This window comes from Macrotis lagotis, chromosome 3 (genome assembly GCF_037893015.1).
Source record: "Macrotis lagotis isolate mMagLag1 chromosome 3, bilby.v1.9.chrom.fasta, whole genome shotgun sequence".
NCBI classification, from domain to species: domain Eukaryota; kingdom Metazoa; phylum Chordata; class Mammalia; order Peramelemorphia; family Peramelidae; genus Macrotis; species Macrotis lagotis.
This window is the reverse complement of record NC_133660.1, coordinates 283,543,608-283,570,080: the sequence shown is the minus strand read 5'-3', so window position 1 is coordinate 283,570,080 and position 26,473 is coordinate 283,543,608. Positions and strand designations below refer to the sequence as shown.

At 37.6% G+C, this 26,473-nt stretch overlaps 1 protein-coding gene across 1 annotated transcript in view; it reads right to left on the bottom strand.

Moving 5' to 3' along the window:
* Positions 1 to 252: 252 nt before the first annotated feature.
* The window catches only part of LOC141519400 (solute carrier family 22 member 20-like), a 34,810-nt gene continuing 8,589 nt past the window's right edge, over positions 253 to 26,473 (bottom strand). Inside the window, 10 exon segments of the mRNA XM_074231650.1 lie at positions 253 to 479; positions 680 to 693; positions 3,851 to 4,075; positions 13,045 to 13,153; positions 14,375 to 14,589; positions 14,887 to 14,984; positions 14,986 to 15,003; positions 17,972 to 18,095; positions 19,523 to 19,691; positions 21,702 to 21,909. Coding sequence (XP_074087751.1) covers positions 325 to 479; positions 680 to 693; positions 3,851 to 4,075; positions 13,045 to 13,153; positions 14,375 to 14,589; positions 14,887 to 14,984; positions 14,986 to 15,003; positions 17,972 to 18,095; positions 19,523 to 19,691; positions 21,702 to 21,909 — 1,335 coding nt within the window. The 3' untranslated portion in view covers positions 253 to 324.

Sequence of the window (26,473 nt, the reverse complement as noted above, 5' to 3'; positions counted from 1 at the left end):
CTTACTAGGCTAGGCAGATATAATGATTGAGACACCCATCGTTTGTTCTCAATCTCACCAGACTTTCCCAGATGGACCACTTTGCCAAGTTCTCTAGGCATGTCTTGATGGAGTGAGTGAGGTCTTGGAGGGTACACTGCAGCTTACAGCCAGGGGGGAGATTGTCTTTCTCCTTTTTGTTCATTAGACTTACTTAAAAGCACAGTATTTAACAAATAAGATTTTATTTCAAGTGCTGAATTGCAGGTTAAGTTCTACCAGGTCACCTTTTTCTGTACTCTCAGGCAGCCAGAGAGTGCACTCCCAATTTAGAAAAGGTAGATCTCATTTCACAATGGAAAAAATAATGAAGTATGGTTGGGAGTTCACAAGAAAGCATCGAACTGTGCTCTCAGCTTGTGGCTTTTCAGGGATAAGCAAGGCTGGTCTCTCCTGTCCATCTTGCCTGGCATTTCCTTTCAGAGACTGCTCTCTTCCACCTGGTCAAGGAGAAACATAGAGACATACAACTCTGCTCTTAGATATCAGAAGCATTATTAAAACTACAAGAAAAAACTCTAAACTCTTGGGTGAGGGAAGATTTCATCTACAAAAATACCTGGGCTGAGAATGGGGAGTCTTAAACTAGATCTGGGCAAGTCAACACAATCAGTTTGTCCAACTGTTATTAGGTACCTACCATATGCAAGACACCTTGAACACCGAGATAAATTTGCCAGATTCCCTGCTTTCAAGAAGATGATATTCTTTTTTTCTTTTCTTTTCTCTTTTCTCTTCTCTTCTCTTCTCTTCTCTTCTCTTCTCTTCTCTTCTCTTCTCTTCTCTTCTCTTCTCTTCGCTTCGCTTCGCTTCTCTTCTTTTCTTTTCTTTTAGGTTTTTTTTCTTTGCAAAGCAAACAGGGTTAAGTGGCTTGCCCAAGGCCACACAGCTAGGTAATTATTAAGTGTCTGAGGCCAGATTTGAACTCAGGGACTCCTGACTCCAGGACCGGTGCTCTAGCCACTGCGCCACCTAGCTGCCCCAAAAACATCATATTCTATCTAAGGTGGCAGTGGAGAGTGTGAGGAAAAGATGAACATGGCAAAGTTGAATTGAGTTCATGTCTAGGCAAGATCCTTTCCTTTAAAGGTGCCCCTTACCTTATATAGAGGAGTATTTTGTTAAATCTAATTTGATAATTTGTCTGAAGATATGTTCTGAGGGAAAGAATCAGAATTCTGAGACAGCAGCGTTTGTAGCTAATAGTGTGCAATGGAATGATAGACCCACTAGCATGGTTAAATGATAAGGGATGGGTATAACTTTAACTGGTCATAGAAGATGAGGATATTTTTTACTAATATTTAAAGGAGAGCTATTTCCAGATTGTGCCAGTCTAAACCCAGAAAGAGAGGGAGGAAAGACCAAATTTCAGAAATGTGTTGTCTAAGTTTGCAGCTGAAAGTGGTGGTTAGAACAGCGGCTCTTGAGGAGAATGTACAGCTGAGCAGAGGGATAGCTTCACAGCAGAGAATCAAGGAGGTGGCAGAGCAGATCAACCAGGTTGACTGAGTAATCGAAGCTAATGAAGTGCCATTGAAACATACCTTGGACCAACTGAGTCTGGCAGAGGAAGCGTCTGCTATACCACAGAAGCTCTTTCCATAAAGGGATTTCTAAGCACAAGTTTCAGGACTAGAAGAGGATGTGAAAATGTATTCCAGATGTAGCGTTGTGGGTCACACCCAGGATGTGGGATTTCTTGTCGATTATGCTTCTTTGGCAGCTGTCTCTAAGTGTGTGTTCCCTCTCTCCCCCACAGAAAATATGTGGATATTTAGGAGAAAATGACTTAGAGTGATGTGTGGTTATGATGTTTTAATAATTCCTGTCTTTGGGTTAATATGTGAGTGATTGTACTATTAGTATTACAACTTTTGTCTTGTTGTGAAGCAATATTCAAAGTCTCTAGTCTACAAATGTCATCAGTGCATTTAATTGGTTATATAAATAAAAACACATTGGTAGAGTGTCAAAGACAGTATCTAGGTGATCCAGAGAACAGAGTACTGGACTTAGAATAAGGAAGATTCATCTACATGAGCACAAATAGTGGTCTCTGACATATTATTTGTGTGATCCTTGGCAAGCTATTTGAACCTATTTGCATCCATTGCTCATTTACACAATGAGCTGGAGAATGAAATGGAGAACTACTCCAGTACCCTTGCCTAGAAAACCCCAAAAGAAGTCACAAAGGGTTGGATACAACTGAAAGAACTTAACAACAAAAGGGTTCAAAGATTGAATTCATGAATAAGGTCAGTGAATTCTTCCAACACAAACACACTGGGACCTGGATAGAATCTGAGTTGAGAAGGCATGATTCCTCTCTAGCTGACCATGAGAGAATAGATCAGAGTGAGCACACACATATTTTCTGCCCTCCCGGTGAAGGCAGAAAATATGCCTCCATATCACCCATGAAAGTGAAAATCATATTGGCTATCTCCTATCCCAATCAATCTGAAATTTTGTGCTCAGTTCTGGACATCACATTTTAAGAAGGATATTGAAAAAAATCAAGAGGATGATGACTGAATGGATAGAGGACGATAGATTGAGGACCAAAAAGAGCTTCAGGGACATCTAGCCCCTGCACCTCTTTATAAAGATGAGGAAACTGAGGCCCAGGGCAGTCAAGTAATTTATCCAATGTCCCCTACGTATGTAAGTATCAGAGGTCATATATGAACTCAAGCTGTCTTCTCCATCACTGGCTACTTCTCACTAGAGGAAACAGGACACGTGTCTTCAAGTATTTGAAGGGGCTCTTATGTGGAAGAGGGATTACAATTTTTCTGCTGAGTCTCATGGGGCAGACCAAGAAGAAATGGTGAAAAGAGACAAATTTCAGAAAAGCTTCCTAGATCCTGGAGCAATAGGTATTTGTGGGGAGGAGGGGAGTCCTCCTGACTCAGTGACTGTAGCCCAAGGCTGCCTGATCACTCTTTGGGGTAGGTTGTAGAGGAAATTCTTGGCAGTCCAAGTGAAGGGTGACCTGATAGGTATGAATAGTAGGAAGACAACAGGGATAGTGATGGGGATTTACCTCTTAGGAGAAGCAGTTTGGGAGAGGGAAAGAATACCAAATTGAATAAGGCTGTTAAAGGTAGAAGATGAAGCAAAAAGATGGGTGAGGAGTTGGGAGGAGTGGAAAGTTTTAATATTAAGCTACAAGTCCTGATGAGGATGAAAACTTAGCTTAGCTGACACAGGAAGAGGAGAGGGAGAAGAGCAGTAGGTATAATCAGAGTAGAATTTCAGTGGGTGGAATAATTTTGTATGATGTTGAGATCTAAGATGGGGCCCCCAGCACAAGCACCTTAGCTTGGGTGGACAGGTTTAAAGGTGTTAGCTTGCAATGTGGCAAACAAGGGTAAATGATTTGCCCAGGGTCAGACAACTAATTAGTATATGAGACTAATTTTAAACTCAGGAGAATGAGACTTTCTGGCTTCAGCCCCCTAGTAGACTGATGTTGCACATGGTAGGCACTTAATAGGTACTTGGTAAAGTATATCGAAATTTAGCCATGTTTATCTCAGTTTCTTCATTTGTAAAATGAGCTTTTCCCATGGATCTCCAACTATTTTGATTAATTGTCACATTAGCAAAATACAAATTTTCATAATTTCCACCTCATTTTAAGGATGAATAAGAAGAAGCGATTTGGGGATTAGTTTGTGAAACTTGAGTTTCCCATGATAACTCTGAAAGTATGAAATGTATTTCACCTGAAACTGATGTCTTTTGTGCCCAGGGGACAAGAGTCTCAACGACACTAATAATTTTTAAGTTAAACTTTCACTGATAGGATTCAGGAACTGACCTGTTCTCTGTCTCTTGGATGGTATCCTGCAGGGGAAGGCCTTGGGTCTCAATCAGCAAGGAGGCAGCAATGGCAGAAAGGATGGGTATTATCCCAAATAACAGAGACTGCAGAATCGGGACATAGTTGCCAATGATGAAGACAAGGGGAGCCAGGATTGAACCAATGCTTCCACCCATACTAGCAATACACATTCCCTTCTGCCTGGAAGTGAACAAAATTAGAATAAAAACTAGAATATAAATGACTTGAGGGCAGGGACCACTCTGCTTTTCCCTTGCTTCCCTCAGACTTCCCTCAGCACCCTTCCCACAAAGGACTGGAATTATGATGGATAGATCTTATTAATTACCTCGTGTAGGGGAGCAGGTTACTCATGCCAGAGCCAAAAGCTGCTTATTCTAGTTTTGGTATTAATAAATTCTGTATTATTGAGAAACCTCAAAATATTGGGATATCAAGATCCAGGGGAACCTAAAGGTACCATCCTGCTTCTTGACCTGTAACCTTCTGAGGTATGATTAATTTTATCCCAGTTAAATTTTTTTATTTCATCCTTCTCACAGAGTTCTTGGGCCCAAATTTGTTTGAACTCTTCACAGAGTTAGTTCACACATGCACGCATACACACATTACCAGTTATGCGGGGATTAGTCCCTCTTAAACAAGATCTAAATGCTTGCCCTGTTTCATCAAACCCAGAGGGGCATTTGAGGAGAGCCTGGAATGTCCTTATTCTCTTGCCTGATTTACTTTTTGCTGGCTATTTGGTTTACTGTTGTTCCATTTCTCTCCACATGGCTCGATTTTGTTAAAGGTTCTTAGCCAGAAGATGTTGCTGGGTTTGCTAGACTGAAATTAGCACTCATTTGGTGAAGAATTCACAGAACCATCTGACCCCAGAGTGCAAGGGTGAAAAAGAACAAATTTACTGAAATCATAGCAAACAAATAATAGATAAATGATAGAGAAATCCATTCATTTAATCATCTTATAGAGGGTTAAGAATTCCTTAAGAAAATGAAGCTATATGAAGAATAAACCAGGCACTAGCTGCCTGATAAGTTTGTGTAGGAAAAGGAACACCCAGGCTCTCCTTAAATGCCCATCCTAGGTAGTGGGGTTCCACCTAATTAGAGGAGTTAATATCTCATTTAAGATAGCATTTATTATGTGAAGCTGGCTCACTCCACTGATGAATGCGAAGGACAAGGTTTAGATCTATGAAACTATATAGTTCAGAGTAGTTTAGGATGTCTGTTGCCAGAAATGGGATTTACAAACACCAATACAGAAGGGAAAAAGAATATTTTAACTGTACAGAGAAGATCATAAACATTTGTTTCCAATACAATATATCCACAGTTACCTTGCTTTTATATAGGCATAAAGACATTTACATATAGAAGTAAACCTAAGAAATCTGAGATGTAAACAGAAAAGAACAATTGTTTCTTTGGGTGTTTTCTTGCACAGTTTATTCAAGAACATTTTATTAAAAGAAAGGAAAAATAAACTATCTTAAAACAAAGGAGGAACAAAGTGGAGGCCATATTAGAGGCCTTAAAACACATTCCCATGATTAGGAGAGAAACCTGAAGTGTTTTCACTGGTCCCTCCAGGGATGTCACAGGACCCGCAGTTTGCTTCCCCTTTGTCAGGGAGTATTAGGTTTGCTTAACTTCCCACACTCCTCATGTTCTTCCTCTTACCCCATCCCACGATCTTGAACTCTAGGCTCATAAAGCCTTCAGTAAAATATTGTACAAACTAATGAACATACATTTTGATATCTTCTGAAATATTGTTATGCAAAAGTTGTTCCCTGAAATTTAGCCAAATCTTTTTCATCAGGTGATTTTTCACGGCTCCCAAACCCTTATGACCCCACCCACTATACAACTGGCATTCCTGGAGATCCTGCAATTCTGCATGTGTTCCATAACATAGCACATTATTGTGCTCATGTTAACAAAACATGTCACAAACCACAGATTTCCACTTTCAAGACTCCTATCATCTAGTCCAATATTCTTCTCATTATTCAGAGAAGGAATCAGAGTCTCAGAGCAGTGATTGACCAATGTTTCATATAATGTTTGCATTGGAGGCATGCAGGATTTGAACTCATTCCAGAGCCAGTGCTTTGTCTGACTGCATTTCGCTGTCTCTATCACTCATTGCAAAAGTGGAGTAATGGATTTGGCAGCAAAGCATTTGAAAGGACAAGTGACTATACCAGCAAGTGATATGATAAAGTGAGAATGATTTGACTCCAGTATTCATTGAGATATGACAAAATTTGTGAATCCCTGAATGATACTGATAGAAAAGAAGATGAAAGATCAGCACTTTGGAGAGGGGATTGGAAGTTTTTGTTATTTGCTTATTGCTCCTTATGAGTTAACCTAGGGTCTGTGTCCTTCTCCTTTAGGCATGCTCAAGGAGATTATTGTTCCTTCCCCTGTGCTCTTCAGTATTATGAGTAGCATGGGGCAAAATGTATAGGGGTGAATGTATCAATTAGATTGTGACCTCAGCCAATGATTGGCTGGAAGGGGGAGGAATTAGCCTTTCAACGAGCATATAAAACCTAGCATTTCCAGGATTTGGCCCCCCCTCTCCAAGGTGACCCCTTTACTAAGACTTCTTGGGGGGTTTTTTGTTTGTTCGTTTGTTTGTTTTAGTTTTTTGCAAAGCAACAGGGTTAAGTGGCTTGCCCAAGGTGACATAGCTAGGTAATTATTAAGTGTCTGAGGCCAGATTTGAATTCAGGTACTCGACTCCAGGGCCAGTGCTGTATCCACTGCGCCACCTAGCCACCCTACTAAGACTTCTTAATAAAAACCATTTTAATCACTCTGGACTAAGTATTTATGAGCCATTTATAACAACAAAAATAGGTTTTTTTGCTGTTTCTAACCCAATGTACCACAAAGAAGAATCCTTCAGACCAATTCATAAACTTTTTCTTCTGTCTATAATTTTATTATTTTTTATTTGTCAAATTAGTCAAATCAGTTAGGTATGAGAAACGCACCATAGAGAGCTGCTTCTGGAATTATTTGATGTCATCAGTTTGTCACCATACTTCGAATATTTACCTATGATGCAATATCAATAGGACGGAACTTCCTTGAGGACAAAAATAGTCTTGTTCTTGTCTTTCTATCCCTAGTAACAAGTACAGTGTCTGGCTCATTGATTGGGTGTCTTTGAGTTGTATGTGTATTGTCTTGTTGATTAGCTGTGGTCCAAGCTGTCTGGGCCAGTTCTGGCACTGAGATTTTTTGGGGTACAGAGACCCATTTTTCTATTAAATGGCTTAAGTTTTGAACTGAGGGTGGGTTTGCGGGTTAGCTGGAGATGTTAAGGAAGGTGGGGGGAGGAAGAACTGTAGTTTTCTCTGTCTCCTCCTTGGAGCTTAGCCCCCACCCCAACTGAGCCAGGCAGAATTGGATGGCAGTAGGGAGCTCTAAAGGGGACTGTGTTGTTTGTGGTTGATGCTTTCATTTAGTAGGGGAATAAGGTGATGAATTGAGAAAAAAAGCTGTGGAGTTAAGAGGATTGAGAAAAGAATGAATTTTAAAGGTTAGGAAAGAGGAGATGATATTGGCAATGTAAGGGATTCAAGAGAAAGCCTGAGAAGTTATGGGAGAGCAGAGTTCTGATTCCCATGGCTTCTGGGGAATACCCCTTGTCTTCTCCCTGGGTTGGGGAGGGGGAGGACAGTGCATGTGGTTGCTTAATCCCATTCCTTTCCCCATTTAGTTAGACTGCCCATGTGTCTCAGAGTTCAAACTGGAGGAGTGTCCTCCCCCCTCTCCATGGAGAGAGAGAGAAAGAGAGAGAGAGAGAGAGAGAGAGAGAGAGAGAGAGAGAGAGAGAGAGAGAGAGAGAGAGAGTTTAAGAGGGGAAAGCAAGACTCACATGAGGTGTGTGGTAGGAAAGCAGTAAGAATCAGGGGTTGGGAGACTGAAACTTTTTGAAAGGAAAATTCCCATGTTTAAAAAAGAAAAAATTAAATCAGTTGATTTTGTGAGGCCACTTTTTCAATTCAGCACTTGGGAGGAGTTTGAGTTAAAGTTATATATATATATATACATATATATATATATACATATATATATATACATATATATATATAATTTGTGAATTTAGTAATATGAGCTATTGGGGAAGGTTTTGAAAGGAATTCATCTTCAACTGATCCCTCTGCTCTGACTACATGATCTAAATGGCGATACACTCTGACCCCCATTCCATCTTTAAGGCTAACATTTACATTTCTGAACTGGATTTTTGGGGATCATTCTGAAGATTTTACAGGGGTATTAATGTTAAATTTAATTAATTTATTAAATTAATTAATTTAAATTCTAACAAAAATCTTTATACAGAATGGAAATAATTAAGCATTGTTAAAATGATTTTATCTGAGTCTACTAATGGAAGTTTTGTGATAATTAGGAATTATTGCATGTGAAGCAAACTTGGGAATCTATATATGACTGAGAAAAATAATGTTATTATGTTATGTTATTATTATATTAATATGTTATGTTATTAGGAATTTTCTTTTGGGAAAGACAAAAAGTTTTGTAAAGGGCATTTATGTAGTGGGCTTATTAAATTCTCATCCATGAGCTAATTTGTTTTAGTGCTAAAACTAATAATGATAATAATTCTATTAAACCTATTTTAATTAATGAGATTCAAGAACTTTAAATATTTTCTTATTAAATTTTTGAAATGTGACTTTGTTGTGTCAAAACTAGAGAATACATTATCAGTGATCTCTTTCAAGGTCTTTTTGGCAGAGAAAGTTTGCGAAAAACATACATACACATATATGGATATATATGGATATATACACATACACATATATGGATATATATATATATATATATACATATATATATATATATATATACACATATGCTCACACACATATATGACCAAAGTAGACTTAACACCTGTCATTGGAAAATAAGAAAATGCATCTATTTCAGATCTTGTTCTATGTAAGTGTAACTCTGACTGGCATAGGTAAGAGTTTACATTGGGGTTTTAAAAATATCATATGTATAAGATTACATTCTTGGAGAATCATTTTCTTTTTGAAAATAAAAGTATATTTGGGATTAGAGGTAAATAAGCTTGGAAAATAGAAATGTAAAACCCATTGAGGTAAGTTTAATGGAAATTAATAATTATGTGTTTAATTTAAAGAAGTCGAGATTGTGGATTTCTTCCCTCATGATAATTGCAAACTCAGAGGGTTAGTGAACAGGAAACTGGGAGGCATATCCTGACACACATGCTTTCTGCTAGTGTGTGTTTGTGTGTGTGTGTGTGTGTGCTCTGAAGAGTGATTGGGCAATTAAAAAAATTGCGTAGCCCCTGTAAGATGTTGAGACGTCTTTATCAGTCATGTGATCTACCTTTATAACTGATCCTATTAAGGAAATATAACCCATTTGGAGTTATTATAATGGTGATGAAGCCTAGAATTAACACTTGCTTGCTTTGTAGTAGTAATGAGGGGAAATATTAAAATTATGACCCCCCCCCCAGGATCCCTGAAACTTTTAAGGATTCTGTTGGAACTTAGCATAGATCTACGGGTTTATGTATAATATAATCTAGAAGTTATTGTGTTTTTCTTCTTTGGAAATTAATAATACATGTTGAGGGTTTAAAGTCATCTAAAACGTTCTAATGGTCTTTTTTGCCGTTGTTTTGTTTTTGTAAGGCAATGTGTTCAAGTGACTTACCCAAGGTCACACAGCTAGGTAATTATTATGTGTCTGAGGTCAGATTTGAATTCAGGTCCTCCTGACTCCAGGACTAGTACTCTATTCACTGAGATACCTAGCTGCCCCTGTCCTAATGGTTTGAAAGAATTCTGAAAATATTGATTTGTATTTTAAGCAGGCTAATAGTTAAACAGGTTTAATGTAAAGTTGTCTATAGAAATTTTCCAGTTTATATATATATATAATTGGGTTTGTTGTGGTGCTATATCCCAAATCTATGGTTGTTTGCTTTGAAGTAAAAGTACCCATGTAACATGAGAAAGATAATAATAATAATAATGGTAATAATTTTAGATTTCTTTGTGATAATTTCTAGTTACTTGTTATGTGAGAATGATGGGGATGAAAACTAGCAAAGGAGGCCAGAGGATGAATTTAGGAGTTGATGGGCACTCTCCTAGCCAAAAGAGGTATTTATTTATTTATTGTATAATGCAACAGGTTAGAAGAGGGGGGAGTCTCTAGCCAAGAGGCATCTGACATACCATCTTTATATAGAGAAAGAGAAGGAAGAATAGAACAGATATGATTTCAGACAAATGGATGTAGGTTTGGAGATCAGAAGTTAGTGCCACCAGAAGGATAGACCTTTTAGTTGAGTTATAACACATGCCTGTGAAGGGGGCTTTTGTAGTGCTTCAGATGCTGGAAGAACTTGACAGATCTTTGCATTAGGTTAGAATATAACCTTGTTTAGTGTGTTCTGATAACAAAGACAATGGAGAACAAAGACCTTGAGCAAGAGGTAGGAGATAGGGGATATAGGGTCAGTCATAGTTAGAATTTCTGATTTTAGAAAGGACCCAGGAAGGACACTTAGAGAAGATCTGAATATTGGGTAGGGGGTTCACTAATTGGGACCTCATCAAGATTATAATGGGTATTTAGTCCTTGTAAACTGGACTCACTTGAAGTTCTAATTAAGTAAAGTTACTATTTTAGATTATGGAACTTTGAATTGACTTTCTGATCTGTGCCTGATCCCAGGAACATTCAGCAAAGGAAGTGTTATTGGGTCAATGCTTTTCTGGAACCAGGAAGCCCAGTGAGGGCCTGAAGACTACAGGTGACAGTTTTATTGGAATGAGTGGTTGAAGGGGCAACTTTTCAGTATGGTCTGAGGTTGGACCCTCTCTGACTTGATTTCTCAAATGTGACATTTGGATAATGTCTCATCTGGTAAATTAAATCTGTCTTAAGACATTTTACTACCCACATGACTTCTGCCTGGACACTGACATTCAAAATTATATCTATAAAAGAATTTTCCTTTGATGCCCTGGATCTTTATGGGAAACTACTATAACAAATCAGATATAGAAGTTTTAGATCAATTGGATTTAATAGTCAGATAGGTAGTTCTGGAACTGGTGGTCAGCTTTATGTTTTGATAAAAATTAAGATCTCTTAATTTTTATGTTAAAGGGGACATATGATAAGAAGATTGGGAAGTTTTTAGGATATAAAGATATGAACCTGTAAAATTACAGTTTCAAATATTAGTTTAAGGAAAGGAATGTGAACCAACTAAGTATATCAGGTGAAGGATAACCTATAGTATATTTAGAAATATTTGGGGGAGAAAATTTATTGTAATTAAGGATATCTTAATCATTATTGTAATGAGAGCAAAATGTTAAGACTTGATTTGTAAGTCATTTGCTGGATACTCTTTGTACTAACATGGTTATCAAAGGTACATGTTACAAGCATAAGTTAATCTGGCAATTTTCAGTGAGTCCACTTGTGTAGTGAACCAATTTTGTGGAACCTTATTTTATTAAAATGATGTATATATGTCAATGTGACAGTGAACAAGGCAAAATGTAAATTGTAATAAGCTCCAGAATTTTACTGTCTTGTGATGAAAACATGGTGTTTTGGTCTCAGTAAAATGTTATTTTAAGGAATTCCTTTATCAGAAAAGGAGATCTTTACAAGTTGCCAGAACTGGAGAGGACTTTTTGGAACAGACTCAGAAGATGCAAAAGGACATCAGATGCATTCAGGGAAAAAAGGCAGTGGTGGGGAAGGAGAGGGAGAGGGAGGAATGGACCAGTTCAATTTCTTCATCTTGTATGGGTTGTTTGGGCAGGGAATCTGCACCTTTTGATATCTGTAACTTTCCCTTTATTCTGTAAGTGTGTCTCTACTACTTATACTCCACCCTTGTAGATAAATCTCATGTTTGTTGCCTGCCCATTGCCAAGAAGGGGAGTTGGGAGCATTGAACTCCATTTATACTCCCAACAGACTCATAAGAGGTCATCACCAACCAAGAGATGAAGGTTTTGATAGAAGGTAATGAGGATTGTGATTTAAGAATGAAATCACTTATAAGATGTAGAACCCAAATTTTTATTAAAAGAAAAAATAGGGGAATTGTGAGGATTGTAGGGTATATGGCTTTTATGGAGTATAAGAGGAGATTATTAGTATAAATGTATACTAATAATCTCCTCTTATATATACATCACAAAGACTGGGGTCTACCTGTGACTGTTGGTGCCTCTGTGCAGCTATGTGAGTGTAAGTCAAAGGAATTGAACACAACCTGATCAGACCTGAGATTAGAGTCCCCTTTAACATAAAAATTAAGGGATATTAATTTTTATCAGAACATAAATCTGACAAACAATGCCAGAACCATACTCTTAACCTGACTATTAAATCCAATTGACCTAAATATTCTATATCTGATTTGTTAGAGTAGTTTACTTATAAAGATCCAGGGCATCAAAGGAAAATTCTTTTATAGATATAATTTTGAATGTCAGTGTCCAGGGAAGGGAAAAATATTATTAGAGAGTGGTTCAAGGGTGAATGTATCAATTAGATTGTAACCTTGACCAATGACTGGCTTGAAGGGGAGGAACAAGCCTTTGAAATTGCATATAAGACTGGACGTTGTTAAAATTTTGCTATCTTTTTCTACTTGGGAAACTGGCCCTTCTCTTTAGAGAAGTTTATTAGTAAAATCTATTTTAAGCATTCTGGAGCAAGTAGTTGTAATTATGAGCTATTTATGACAGTAGTCAAAGTTTCAATTGAATTGAATTGCATGTTTTCAAACATGACACAGTACTATACCTGCTTGCATCTTTGTGTGTTTTTTTGTGTGTGTTTTGTTTTTTAGATTTTTGCAAGGCAAATGGGGTTACGTGGCTTGCCCAAGGCCACACGGCTAGGTAATTATTAAGTGTCTGAGACCAGATTTGAACCTAGGTACTCCTGACTCCAAGGCCAGTGCTTTATCCACTACGCCACCTAGCCGCCCCCCCTGCTTGCATCTTTGAGGGGAAGATTATACTATCATTGGTCTTTGACCTTCTGGTCACATTTTTCTCAACTTACCTGATTTCAGTTGGGTAGAGTTTCAATGAGTAGAGGTGAAGACATTCAATCATAGCTGCTAAGCTTCCTTTTCCAAGCACCCTGAATGTCAATCTAAGGGCAGCCATATCTGAGGACAAATCAGGAGGATATCAGAGTTTATTTACATTCATCAGGTGGTTCTGACCCTCTGGTGTTCATTTGGAGCCACATTCATTTGTATTTAGGACAGGGAATATTTCGAACTATGACAAGTTCATGTAGTTTTTCCCACTCCACTTATTAATTGACTATTTTTCCTTTATATCCTGCTCAATTTAAAAAGCAGAGTTTCACTTGCAAACCTTAGTAATCACTGTGCATTCAATTGCCAAATTGACTGTTTTCCACGGACCCTTTAAAAAGTTGTAGGTTATCCCTCTCTTTTGTGCTATACTAGATGGCTAGAGGCATGTCTTTCTTTAGACATCCTCCTCCTCCTCCTCTTCCAACTGCATTACTGAGCATACAGAAGAATGACAGGAGTGGGAATACTACACAGAATTACACATGTGATTATCCAACCTTTCTCCCACCTCTACTCAGAGAACCATTTCATTCAATAAGAATATAAAAAGAGTGAAATAAAATCACTGTAAGAATAGCCAAATTGTCAATTGGCGTGGATCACATGTGTAGTGTCCTATCTCCATAATCCCTTGCCTGTGAAAGGGAATTGGGTATTTCATATTGATCAATATGATATGGGTAATGAATATATCAATAATTTCAATTATTCATAGCTGTAATTTCACCAATAGACTCTGGTTTGAGAGTCAGAAACTTTCAATGCCATTTGAAGGGATCTATCAATCTTGAGAGCACTCTCCCAGTCACTACCTTCTTGTGCTGTACTCTGCCTTTGTATATTAAGTGAGATGAATCCAACATTGCAGAACCTATTTCCACCACAGAACCCTAGTTCTTTAACCTAGGGGTGATAATGACTCCTGAAAACTGAAGCAATTTCTAAGAACTGTTGCATTGTCCTCTTCTCATGGACTTAGAATGAGAAAGTTTCCCAAACCCTGAAAGTGTTTTATGTTCCACCTTCTGAAGGCAGACTTTGGGCAAAACAGTCTGGTCTTCATTTCGTTGTTTCTTTTGTAATAGTAATATTCTAGTACAATCATGCAGCAATGTTTGCTTGACCATTCTCTAGTCAAGTCTAAACCACATTCAGACCTCTGGTAGAGAATAGTTTCATTGCTTCTCATTTCATCTTTGGTGCCCTAGAGCCAAAATCAATCACATCACTTACTCATCTTAGATATTTTATATATGAGACTATGTCCTATGAAAAGTTTCTCACCTTGAGGTATAAATATGCCAATGAGGATCAAGCATCCAGAGAAAACTGCAAAGAACATGAAGGCAAGGCGTTGTCCTTTATAAGACATGCCAGTGGCTGCAAGTAACCTTGCTGGGAAATCTATGAGTGCAACTAGCACTTGGACCAAGTAAATACTGAACCCAAATTTCTGCAAGTCCAAAATGGCTCCATAATAGGAGAAGACAGAAGCAAACCTGGAAGTCAAAGCATTTATTTTAGAGTATAGAAATTTTATTTTTCATTTCTATTCAATGTAATGCTTCTTTTTTTTCCTTAAGAACAAAAAAACTCATTCCGGGACTAATTAAAATAATTTCAATTCCAAAATGTCATATGACCCATTTTTATCAAAGTTATGGTCCCAATCTTTCATATTCTCCTAGATTAGGGATGATAACAATCTCAGGATCTACAATGAATATATCCAATTCTTGCTGAATTATTTTGATGGTATAGGAGCTATCAGTTGATTTAAAATGAAGCTCTCTCACCAGGCAAACATGAGACAAAGGGTCATCTTGCATATTGCTTGAGTCTGGAAAAGGTCTTTGAGAGATATCCTTGACTTCACAGTTGTAAGGTCTTCCTCCAATGTAGGACATTATCTCCTATTTAAGTGAAAGGGCAGACAAAGGATAAATTGGTTTAAATACTTTGGATCAATGATCTTGAGGAGACAGGAATGAAAGGACCATTTTTATATCAACTTTCTTGACAGAGATATTGCCATGGTAGGGCAATAATTCTGTAAAAGACAAAAATTATTCTTTAAATGGAAGATTATATCTTTCTCTCTCTGCCTGTCTCTATTTCAGTATCTAGGAAGCTAGAATGTCTCTGTGACATTAGTCAAGTAACTTACATTCCAGGTGTCTTGTTTTTCACTCATGAACAATAAAAGAATTGGGATAGATCACCAAATCTCTCTCTCTCTCTCTCTCTCTCTCTCTCTCTCTCTCACACACACACACACACACACACACACACACACACACACACACAGACACACACATACATCTATATTTGCTTGTCTTTGAGGAATTTGAGGAAAGCATAGCACCAGGAACTCATATTAATAGCAATAAAATATTTCTCAAAAAAAAACCAGTCAAGAAACATTTATCAGATACCTAAGCAGTAAGCCATGAGAATGAAAAAAAAATAGGTTACAAGAGAGCCCTTGCTTTCTAGGAGCTAATAATCTAATGGGAGAGAGACAATTATCAAATAACCAAGCTCAAACAGGATGCATTGGTAATAAGTGTCAGAGAAAAGACACTAAAATCCTTCTGAAAGGATTTTTATAGAAGTGGAATTTGGACTGGAAGTAAAGGAAGCCAAAGAGACCAGAAAGTCAAGATAAGGAATAACAGCAGTCCTAGAATGGTGGATGGGCACTAAAAATACTTTGCTTCAGAAGATAGAGTGATTTGTGTATGGAACAGGAAGAAAGCCAGTATCACTGGATGGTATAGTAAAGATGTAGTACAAATTTGTAAGAGTATCAAATGTAAGACAAGTAGACTGTGATGAAACTCTTTAAATGTCATAAGAGGGGGGCGGCTAGGTGGTGCAGTAGATAAAGCACTGGCCCTGGAGTCAGAAGTACCTGGGTTCAAATCTGGGCTCAGACACTTAATAATGACCTAGCTGTGTGGCCTTGGACAAGACACTTAACCCCATTTGCCTTGCAAAAAATCCTAAGAAAAAAAGTAAATGTCATAAGAGGATTTTATATATATATGACCCTGGGGGTGTTATTCCAAGTTCAAATCTGTCTCAGATACTTCCTAACTGTGTGACTTTGGTAAATCACTTAACTCTATTTTGTTAACACTTTGCTTTTTAACACTTTTGTTTCACTCATTTTATAGCTTGTTTGAACAACTGCCGTTTTATGACACTAACAGAAGTTCTGTGAGAACAACATAGCAGAAACACAAAAGAAACCTAGGCCTTTAGATTCTTTTGAACTAATTGTTTATATTCTGGGTAAGGCATCTGAGGTGTCTAATGAACAACTTACTGACCTATTTTATTTATCTGTAAAATGCCTGGAGAAGGAAATGGTAAACCATTCCAGTATCTTTAGCATAAAATCTCTGAATAGGTGCCAGAAAGAATCAGATATAACTGGAAAAAAAATTGACTGGCAATAGATTGGATGGGAGAGAATGAGAAGTTGAGTATTACACCTAGGTTGGAAGAGAACCTAGGAGGAATTGTAGTTCTCAGGAGTAATAGGGAAGTTCAGAAGAGAGGAGGTATGGAGGTATTAGATAAGAGTTTAATTTTAATATGTTAAAATTCAAAGATATACATGCAGATGTAAATCTCTAACAGGCAGTTAGAGATGGGACAAAGGATGTCTTAGAGAGTTAAGGTTGAATAAATAAACCTAAGAATAATCAGCATCTAGCATGTAAGTAAATCTATGGGAGCTGATGAGATCATCATCAAGTGAAAAATAGAGAGAAGAGAAGAGTGGCCAGGAAAGAGACGAGTGAAACATTCAGAATAATCTGGGATGACCTGGTTGAATATCAAGCAAAAGAACCTGAGGAGTGATGGAGAGAGGCAGGAGGAGAGATAAGAGAGAGCGATGTCCTGAAAAACCTAGAAGGAAGAGAGTATCATTGACTGCAATCAGACTGCAAAGTGCAGGATTACAGCTGAGAAAAGGCAATTGGATCTGGCAATTAAGACATAATTGATTCCTTTGGTGAGAGAAGTTTGGCAGAATGATGAGGTCAGAATTCAGCTTGTAGAGATTTTAAGAAGAGATGGAGAGAGAAGGGGATGGGGAGGGATACTTATTGCAGATTTGTTTTCTCAAGGAGTGGGAGACTAGAGTTATATCAAATGAGGGTTTTTTTTAAGGTACAGAGAGCCAGGCATGTTTTTCAGGCAGTAGAAGAGGAGCTAGTAGACAAGGACAAGTTTGAAGATAAATGGGACAATAGAGATGATAGCTAAGGCAAAATGTCTGCAAAGACATGTGGTTGGATCACTGATATAAATGGAGGGGTTAAAATTGTCAAGAGTGAGAGCTAACTCTTCATGTGAGAAAAGACAAAACCAACCCCTCATAGGGACTTTGAAAGTTGTGAAGGGGAGATGGAACCCACATATCTCTGGAAACTCAAGTAATCAGCAAAATGGGATTTTTAGATGAAAATTCTTCAGAATTAGTATAGTTGCAAAAGCTTATTGCATTTAATTGAATTTCCAGAGAGAAATTAGGCTCTTGAGATATATTGATATGTTTGTTTTTCTCAGAAGATTAGCTTCATATACATCATATTCTGCCTTAGGTGCTAAAAGATCGAGTGTTAACTTCACAGCTCTACCAAAAGAAGGAACTCATCAGCAGGGCTCATAAACATCTTTTTCTTTGCCTTTGCCATACTAACTTTGTCTAACTTCTGTGTGAGGTGGATATTTTACCTTTATAGCCCCATGTCCAATTACTTTTTGAAATAGATTGGGTAAAAATTCTAAAATTAACGATGTCTTCTGAGACTATACTCATGTCAACATAGTTGTAGATGTAATGAGAATTTCCACTGGTCATACTTCTGGTGTGAGCTTTCTTCCCTGGTCCATATGGCCATTTATCCATGCCACCTTCTGAAGGGATTTCACTGCCACATGACATTTGTTGTGGGTGATTAGCCAAAGAGCTGATTCTGGAAGGGCCCTGATGATACAAGGAAAGAAAGGAAAAACCCTGAAGATGGAACTCCTTTGTCCTTCTATGATTGTAGTTATCAATGGGTTGACTCCAGAACTAGACTCTTTGTCAGGAGGCTGTTGGGTAAATTTTCAAACCACTTTTCTTCTCCACTGGATGTGGGGCTTCAGAATCAGGAAGATAGTCCAGAGGGGAAATCCATTTCCTGATTGCTCCTGGGGGCTCCAAATTCTGGTATAAGCTTTTTTTGGGCATTTACAAACCTGCTAGCATTACCCCCCCCCCCGACTTGGGGATGCATAGGTGGCACTACCACTGACACGGCTATTTGGTTTCATTAGGACTAGAACTAAGCTTGGGTCTGTAAAGGAAACTTGAAATGTAGCTTGTAGTCATTCAAGACATTCTGGTTAATTAGTCATTTAGCCAAGAAGCATTTTGAAAGACCTACTAGGTGTCAGTCCTGCGGCAAATACAAGGAAGAGTGACACAGTTATAATCCTTGCCTTGAAGGAGTTTGTAATACATAAAGGGAAATGACACATGCCCAAACAAGTGTAGCTAGATTAGACCCAAAATAAATATTCCACTCCTGATAGGGATGGCCAATGTGCCTCAAAGAGGAGGCAGCAGCTAAAAGATAGCACTTAGAGGGTGGTACCTGCCCTGCACTTTTAAGAAAACTAGAGATTCTAAGAGTCAGAATTCAAGGATTAGTCTAGGAATGAGCACATCTAGGGTTTTACTTCCGATTACCCAGGGTCTAGGACATTAACTCCTTATAGCCCTCTGCTGGTGATACCTGCATGCCCAGGCCACAGAGTCCACTTGAGTTTTTATTAACTTCCCTGAGGTTCAGTTTTCTGATCTGCAAAATAGAGATACTATTCTAGGTCCCAGGATTGTTTTGAAAGTCCAATGACATAAGATCTGGAAAGCGATTTGGAAACCATAATATGTTGTATACATGCCAATTTCTAATATTCTAGGAAGTTGGGAAAATTAAGTTCAGTGTAGTGAGTGCTAAACCCAGCGGAAGGGAAAGGAAGTAGCATTTCTGTATTCTTTGTTGTGGATGAAATTTAGTTGGTTCTAACAGAAAGCCCTGGTGGGAGCTGTCATGGCCCCGAGGCATGACCTGTCTGTCCTCTTGGGGACTGATGGCAGCATCCTACAATACACAGAAGAGTCTGATCTGTGTAGTGCAAGGTGAGGCAAGAGAGAAGACTTAGGAGGACTTTGGAGCAGCTTTGCAAAGTGGCCCTTCTCAATGCTACATTCTTCCCTAAACTTGCTTGCTCACCTGTCATCCTTTCAATTTGAAGCGATAGAATTTAACCTAGGGTCTGGTGTATATAGGAAGTGATTTTTAAGTGCTAAGAAACTCAATGTATGAATGACTGAATGATTTGTTTGCTTTCCTCTCCACATACAGGACCAAAAGAAAGGGAATTCCATAGGCGATCGAAGTGGAAAACTGCAGCCAGCACCATTCACGGATCAGGTAGGCCCATCCAGAGAGGAGGATCTGTCCCAAAGTTGAGGCATATCCATTACAAGTGCTCACAAGAATCTGTTTGTCAGTAGGTATCCACTCTAAGACTTAAGGAAAGAACAAGAAGAACAATTTATTTGGCTTTATGAAATGCAGAGAGAATGGAACCCCAGGATTACCAAGAGTTGGGTTCCAACTGATTGCTGCTTAGTGGTTCAATAGTAAATATTTTAACAAACATTTGCCATTTAACCTACTCTGTGCTAAGCAAACACTATGCTGGACATTGGAGGCACAAAGACAAAAAAAAATAGCATTTTCTGCCCTCAAGGAGCTTCCATTCTATCAGCTGGACAGCTGACATACACCAAAGGTTCAATCAGAAGACACTTATTAAAATCCCACTATGGGCCAATCAGATCATATCATCGGCCTCGAAAGAACTTTCATTGGCACCAATTAATACTGCACCTACTAATAAGACTCCAGAATTTGGATTGGGTTTTAAGGTTTACAAAGAACTTGTTTGATCTTCAAAATAAACTTTGTGAAGGGGATGTTTTCTATTTCCATTTTAAAAACTGAGACTGACAGAAGTTTAATGACTTTTGTAGAGTGACAAAGCTTGCAAGAATCTCAGACAGGATTCAAACTCAGGTCTTTGTGCCAACAAGTCTAGCACTCTGTTCTTTAGCTGCCCTAATTGATTAATCAGTCCATCAAAATGATTAAGGTCCCACTATTCACTAGTCACTGTGCTAAGTACTGGGAACACACACAAACACAAACACACATATAGAACAAAATAAAACAATCCCTTCCCTTGAAAATTTGCCTGCTAAAAATTGAACTTTGACTAACATCTTACATCACATTCCTCAATACATTCTAAATGCATAACTCACATTATGATTAAAGATCTTAGTATAAAAAAATTGGAAGAGATGCAGATCACATTCCTCTCATAGCTAGGGTAGGAGTTGTATTCTTAACCAAAAACAGGTTAGAGGCAGTTAGAAAAGATAAAATAGAAGAATTTGATGACTTGAAACTAAAAAGAGTCTGCCCAAACAAAATTATGATAAGAAAGGAAATGGTCAAATTACCGATACTCTTATCTCATACCTTGTTTGGCTGATATACATATATAAAAATCAATAAATCACATAAATTTACAAATATGTAGTTACATAGGTGTATATATATATATATGATTAGTCAATAGGTATATGATTAGTCAATCATTAGCCAATAGATAAGTAAACAAAGAATGTGAAGAAGCAGTTCTATAGGAAGAGAAAGTTCTTAAAAGTATTCACAACTGCATGAAAGAATATTCAAAATGTCTCATAACAAGACAAATTCAAATTAAAACTACCCTGAGGTTTTGCCTCATATACTGGCAATTAGCAAAGAAGACTCAAAATGATAATAGCCAATGTTGGAGGACTCCTGGGAAGACAGGCACACTAACACACTGATAATAGAGGTGTGAAATAATACAGTCATTTTAGAAGGCAGTGTGGAATTAGTGCAAATAAACTGACTAAAATGACTGTACCCTTTGAATAGTTTTTTTGGGACTTTTTCAATTGGTCATGTACGAGAGTGAATGAGAGAGGAAGAATGCAGGGTTGGGGGAGAGGCAGAGATAAACTGAAAAGAAAGGAAAGGAATGGGAGAATACAGGGAGACAGAGAAGGAGGGAGGGAAGAAAAGGGAATAGGGTCAATGAAACTGTTATTTCCTTGACTTAAGGAATTCCAAGAAGGGAAATCTCCCTCTCTACATACATTGTGGTACCTTTTCTGAGTTCTATAGTTTTAGAGTTCCCTAGATCCCAAGATGTTTCTGATTTGTCCAGGGTCACAACACTATCAAATGTCAGAGGGAAAAATTTACCCCAGTTCTTCTTACCCTCTAGGTCAGCTCTCTATTCATTGTCAACAAATCAATTTTTCAAAATATATTTACTCCTGTGAAATCTCTATATATTAATAGTGCAATTTTCCTAACCTTGCCTACTCCCCACTTGGCCAGGATCAGAACATCTCAGACTTTCTTTGTTCTTCCCCAGAGAGTAACAAAAAAGGCATGACTTCCTTCATAGCACTTACCCAGGCAGTGTCTAGTGAGATGGGTCCCGACAAATACGATACCAGAGAGAAATTTTAATATGACGTAGCCAGTAAAGGTGGTCACAAAGGCTGTGCAGGTACCAGCAATCATGGCTATCAGAGAGGACCACAGCATCACTGTCCTTCTCCCAAACCTAAGGACAAAGTAACAAAACAGTATCACATACAAAGTTTTGGTGGGTGGTTTCTATTTTGTTCTCTTCTCACTGACTGAAACACATTCAATCAGACTTGTTTTGAAAGGCAATTTCTTCCCACCTCTGGCATAGAAAACCTAAATACTGAGATTGTCTCCTCACTTTCCCTAATCAACCATCCATCGTTAACCAAGAGTATCATATGGAAAGTTCTGTGGACACATAGAACTACATAGCTGGTAGATTCCATTGTCCTCAAGGTATTGACCCCAGTCCTTAATCTTCCCAAATTAGTCTTTTTTGCTGGTATTTGAAAAACTGCCATCTGAGAGTCAGTATATTTGGTCAGCCATTGTCCTTGTCAAATTGCAAATGCTTTAGTGAAAGTTAATATAGAATGCTTTAGTTAGACTTTATTGCCTATTTGTGTCCTATATCCAAACTGAGGTTAGATAAACTGAGTTTAAGACATAAGACTGTTCACTTTTGCTCTCACAAAAAGCAGTCCTTTCAGGATACTTTGAGTTTATCACTTTTATTTAAGTTAGTTCAATTACCAGCAGCCCATACAAATAATTAGTAATATAAACCTAAATATATTTGAAAGATGATAATCTGTACTGAGCCTTTTAATACAAACAACAGTAATAGGGACATGAAGGAGTTGGAGTTTCTTTTGTGTGCTCAATTATTTGTGTGTGTTTGTGTTTGTGTGTATCTATCAATAGCTATAGAGAGAGACGCACACGTAAACACATATTTATGATGTGTGTGTGTGTATGTGTGTACAAGGGAAAGAGACAGAGAGAGTGAGAACATAGGCTGGTTTACAACAGTTAATTTTGTTTAGCATATTTGTTGCTCAGACTGAGTCCTTCCATTCAAACTTTGGTCTATCAACCAAGGAACAGGAAGAAATTATCATCTGTTTACTATTGTTTTTAGGATGTACAGTTTGCATAAGGTGAATGTCTACATACCACAAGGCATGATACAAAGCTGTGAGATTCTGACTGGTCTGTACCTCATATAAGAGTATTGATAATCTGGAAAGTAACCTGGTGCAACCGGTCAACAGCATTGCTTCATTCATTGACCACATGCAGAGTCAGAGTGAGCTCCACAGATCCCTGAAGGGGGCCTTGCTCCACTAAGAAATACTGTGAGGTTACTACAGGAGGGCAGAAAGAAGACTGTGAAAGAAGCCCTTAGGTTCGGCCTCCTTGTTAGTTTCTATTGGACCATCTTTATTTTAGAAGCTCACATAGATTGGATACCACAGCACTTCAAAGAAGAGAGTATCCCCAAAATGATATTTCCTGTCTGTATCGCTCCTTGGGACATGGCCTGAGCAACTGATATCAGTGACTTTTCTCCACACATCAGATCCCACTGAAAGACATAGGTGGGCAGAAAATGGGTGAGAAAAGAGTAGAAAGAGTGACTATGTGATCCTAATTGGATCAACCGAAAGTCTTGAATACATAAATATTTCTTTGATTTTTGTCAATATTAATCAATTACTTGTTTAATCAATTATACCATATTTCCCCATGTATAAGATGCACCTTAATTTTGGGGCCTGAAATTTGAAAAACATGTATTACATAAAATTATCAAACTCAAGTTTCAATCATCATGAAATTCAAGGACCTTCTGGCTTATAGCTTTCAGGCATCTTTTGGGCAAGTCTAGTGTGTGGACACATGTTTGGTCCATTTTGTTTTGTGAACCTGAAGCACCGATTGTGTCCTCCTTGGAAATCAAGTCACTTCTTTTTCATCAGCAATTCTTCTGCCCCCATGCTGAACCATCTTTGTAAGCACAGGAATTCCAATTTCCCTTTGCTCTTCAATCTGTATTTTCAATTCTCTCTCTAAATCAGGTCATTTAACTGACTTGCCTCTCATGGCCTTCTTCTGCCAGAGAGCTTTCAGGAGGGTTTCTTCTTCCTGTAGCCAGTTCCAGATTGTTTTCTCAGTTGGAGGAGGACCAGACTGACATTCAGCAACACGATTTCCATTCATTTTTGCAAACTGGATCACTTTTAACTTCAATTCAGCACAGGATGAAAATCTTTTCTGAGCCATTTCTGGAAAGAACATAATCTAATATATCGGTAACAAAGGCAAAACAATGAGTGCAAAGACAACAAGTGCGAAAAAGCTGAAAATGGAAGCAAAAAAATTTACAATAGGTGGTAAAGTTCAAGAAAGCAGGAACTGCAAGTAAAAAATCTGCAATCACTGTATAAGATGCTCCTAGTTTTTAGAACCCAAATTTTTTGAAAAAAAGGTGCATCTTATACATGGAGAAATAAGGTAAAAGTGTGGAAATGGAGATTTCTATGAATAAAATGAGTAGAGACATCTTTTTTTTTGCTTTTTTTCAATTACTTTGTAATGGAATATTGTTAAAAAGGATATTATAGGTCAAAGATTATGATTTTTTCCCATTAAAATGAACTATCATATCAGTCTCCAGCAAGATTTTTAAAGTTTGAAATTTTATCAACCAGGAATGTAGAAGACTTTTTCAAAATTTAATGAAAAAAGAGGCTTTTTGCTTTTAATTTCTTTCCTAGATTTATGTATTGGATTGGCATTTCCAAGTTGTCATAATTTGCAAGTTGTTGGTTCTTAGTTAAGTTGTGTGTGTGTGTGTGTGTGTGTGTGTGTGTGTGTGTGTGTGTGTATGGGGGGGAGGTTAAGTGTCTATTACCCATTTGTGTTTCTTATTTTGAAAATTATCTTGCATATTTTTTTTGCTGTATTCATTGGGGACTGTATTCATCAATGGAGATATGGGAGATATGGACCCAGGATTCCTCCCTGTTCATGATCTAATAATAGAGACAACAAGCAAAGTTATCCAAAAAGTTATGTGTGGGATAAATTGGAATTGAACAACAGATGAAAAACATGAGTTTTTTTTATTGTTTTCAATTTATTACTTACTTTGAACATTTTCTCTTTCTTCCCATACTTTCTTCACTCATTGTGAAGGCAAAAAACTCATATCATTTATCTATTTGAATTTATGCAAGATACCTTTCTCTATCAGTCATGTTAAAGAAGGAATAAAACTATAGAAAGTGAAAACGGTTTTGCCCTGATCTTAATTAAATCAGATTTAACTTAATTAAATCAGTTAATTCTCTGAAGGTGGATAGTGTTTTTCCATCATGAATTCTTTGGAATTCTCTTAAATCATCATACTGATCAGAAAAGTTAATTCTTTCACCTTTGAAGTTGTGATTGTGCAGGAGTTAATGTTTTCCCCATGTTTTTTCTGAAATCAACCCACTCATCATTTCTTTCGGCATAACAGTCATTTTTAATCATGTATCACTCTTTTCGATCCTATGCTCAATAGCATCTCAAGCCCTTCTACTATCCACCATTGACTGAGGCCTATCCAGGTTCATGTTTATTATTTCCATGACACTATCTAGTTCATCTTCTGCTCTCCACTTTTCCTTTTGCCTTCAATCTTTTCTAATGAAAAGTCTTTTCTAATGAGTCCTATCTTCCCATTATGTGGTCAAAGTGTTTAAGCTATAGATCCATGATCTGAGCTTCAGAGTGAATAATCTGAATTAATTTCTTTAACTATTGACTAATTTGTTTTCCTTGCTTTCCAAGGTACTTTCAGAGTACTCCAACAGCACTCTATTCGAAAGGATCAATTCTGCTGTACTCAGTTTTCCTGATGATCCACAACACACCAGGATGCATTGCTTTTGGGAAAAAAATGCTTTTCCTACTTAAATCTTTGTCAGAAAGATATCTTTTGCTTTTCAGTGTGCTGTCCAGCTATGTCATAGCTTTCCTTTCAAGGAGTATGTTTTAATTTCATTGCTACAGTCTTCCTTAGCAGTGATTTTTGAGCCATATGAATTAAAAATCTGTCATTTCTTCCATTTCTTCCCCCCCACCCCACTTGCCAGAAAATAGGACCAGTTGCTAAGACCTTGGTTTTTTTAATTTAAAGCTTCAAATCTGAACTTATACTCTCCTCTGTCACTGTCAGTCAAGAGGCTTCTTAATTCTTTTCCATTTGCTGCCATTAGTGTGGTATGATCTGCAAATCTGAGATTTTTGATATTTTACCAGCAAACTCAATTCCAATTTTTGAATTATTCATCCTGCCTAAGTCTAAGATGTACTCTGCATATGAATTAAATAAGTACGGTGACAATAGAGAATCTTCTTGTACTTATTTCCTAATCTTAAATCAGAAGTTTTATGTTTGATCCTAACTGTTGCTTCTTGGTCCACATACTGGTTGTTCAGGAGATAAGTAAGATGACTTGGCTCCCATCTCTTTGAGGATTTGCCACATGGTGTTGTGATCCACCAAGTCAAAAGCTTTATTGTAGTTAATGAAATAGAAGTAGATGTTTTTAATGGAACTCACCTGATTGCTCCATAAGCCAGCAAATGTTGGCAATTTAGTCTAATTTCTCGGCCTCTTCACAATTGAGCCTGTCCTTCTGGCAAATTTCTGTACACATTTTGCAGAAAAATAATATGCAGAACTTTAAGAAAAAACTGTCTGGAATGTGAAATGAGTGTAATTGTTCTAAAATTTGAATATTTGGGGTATTTACTT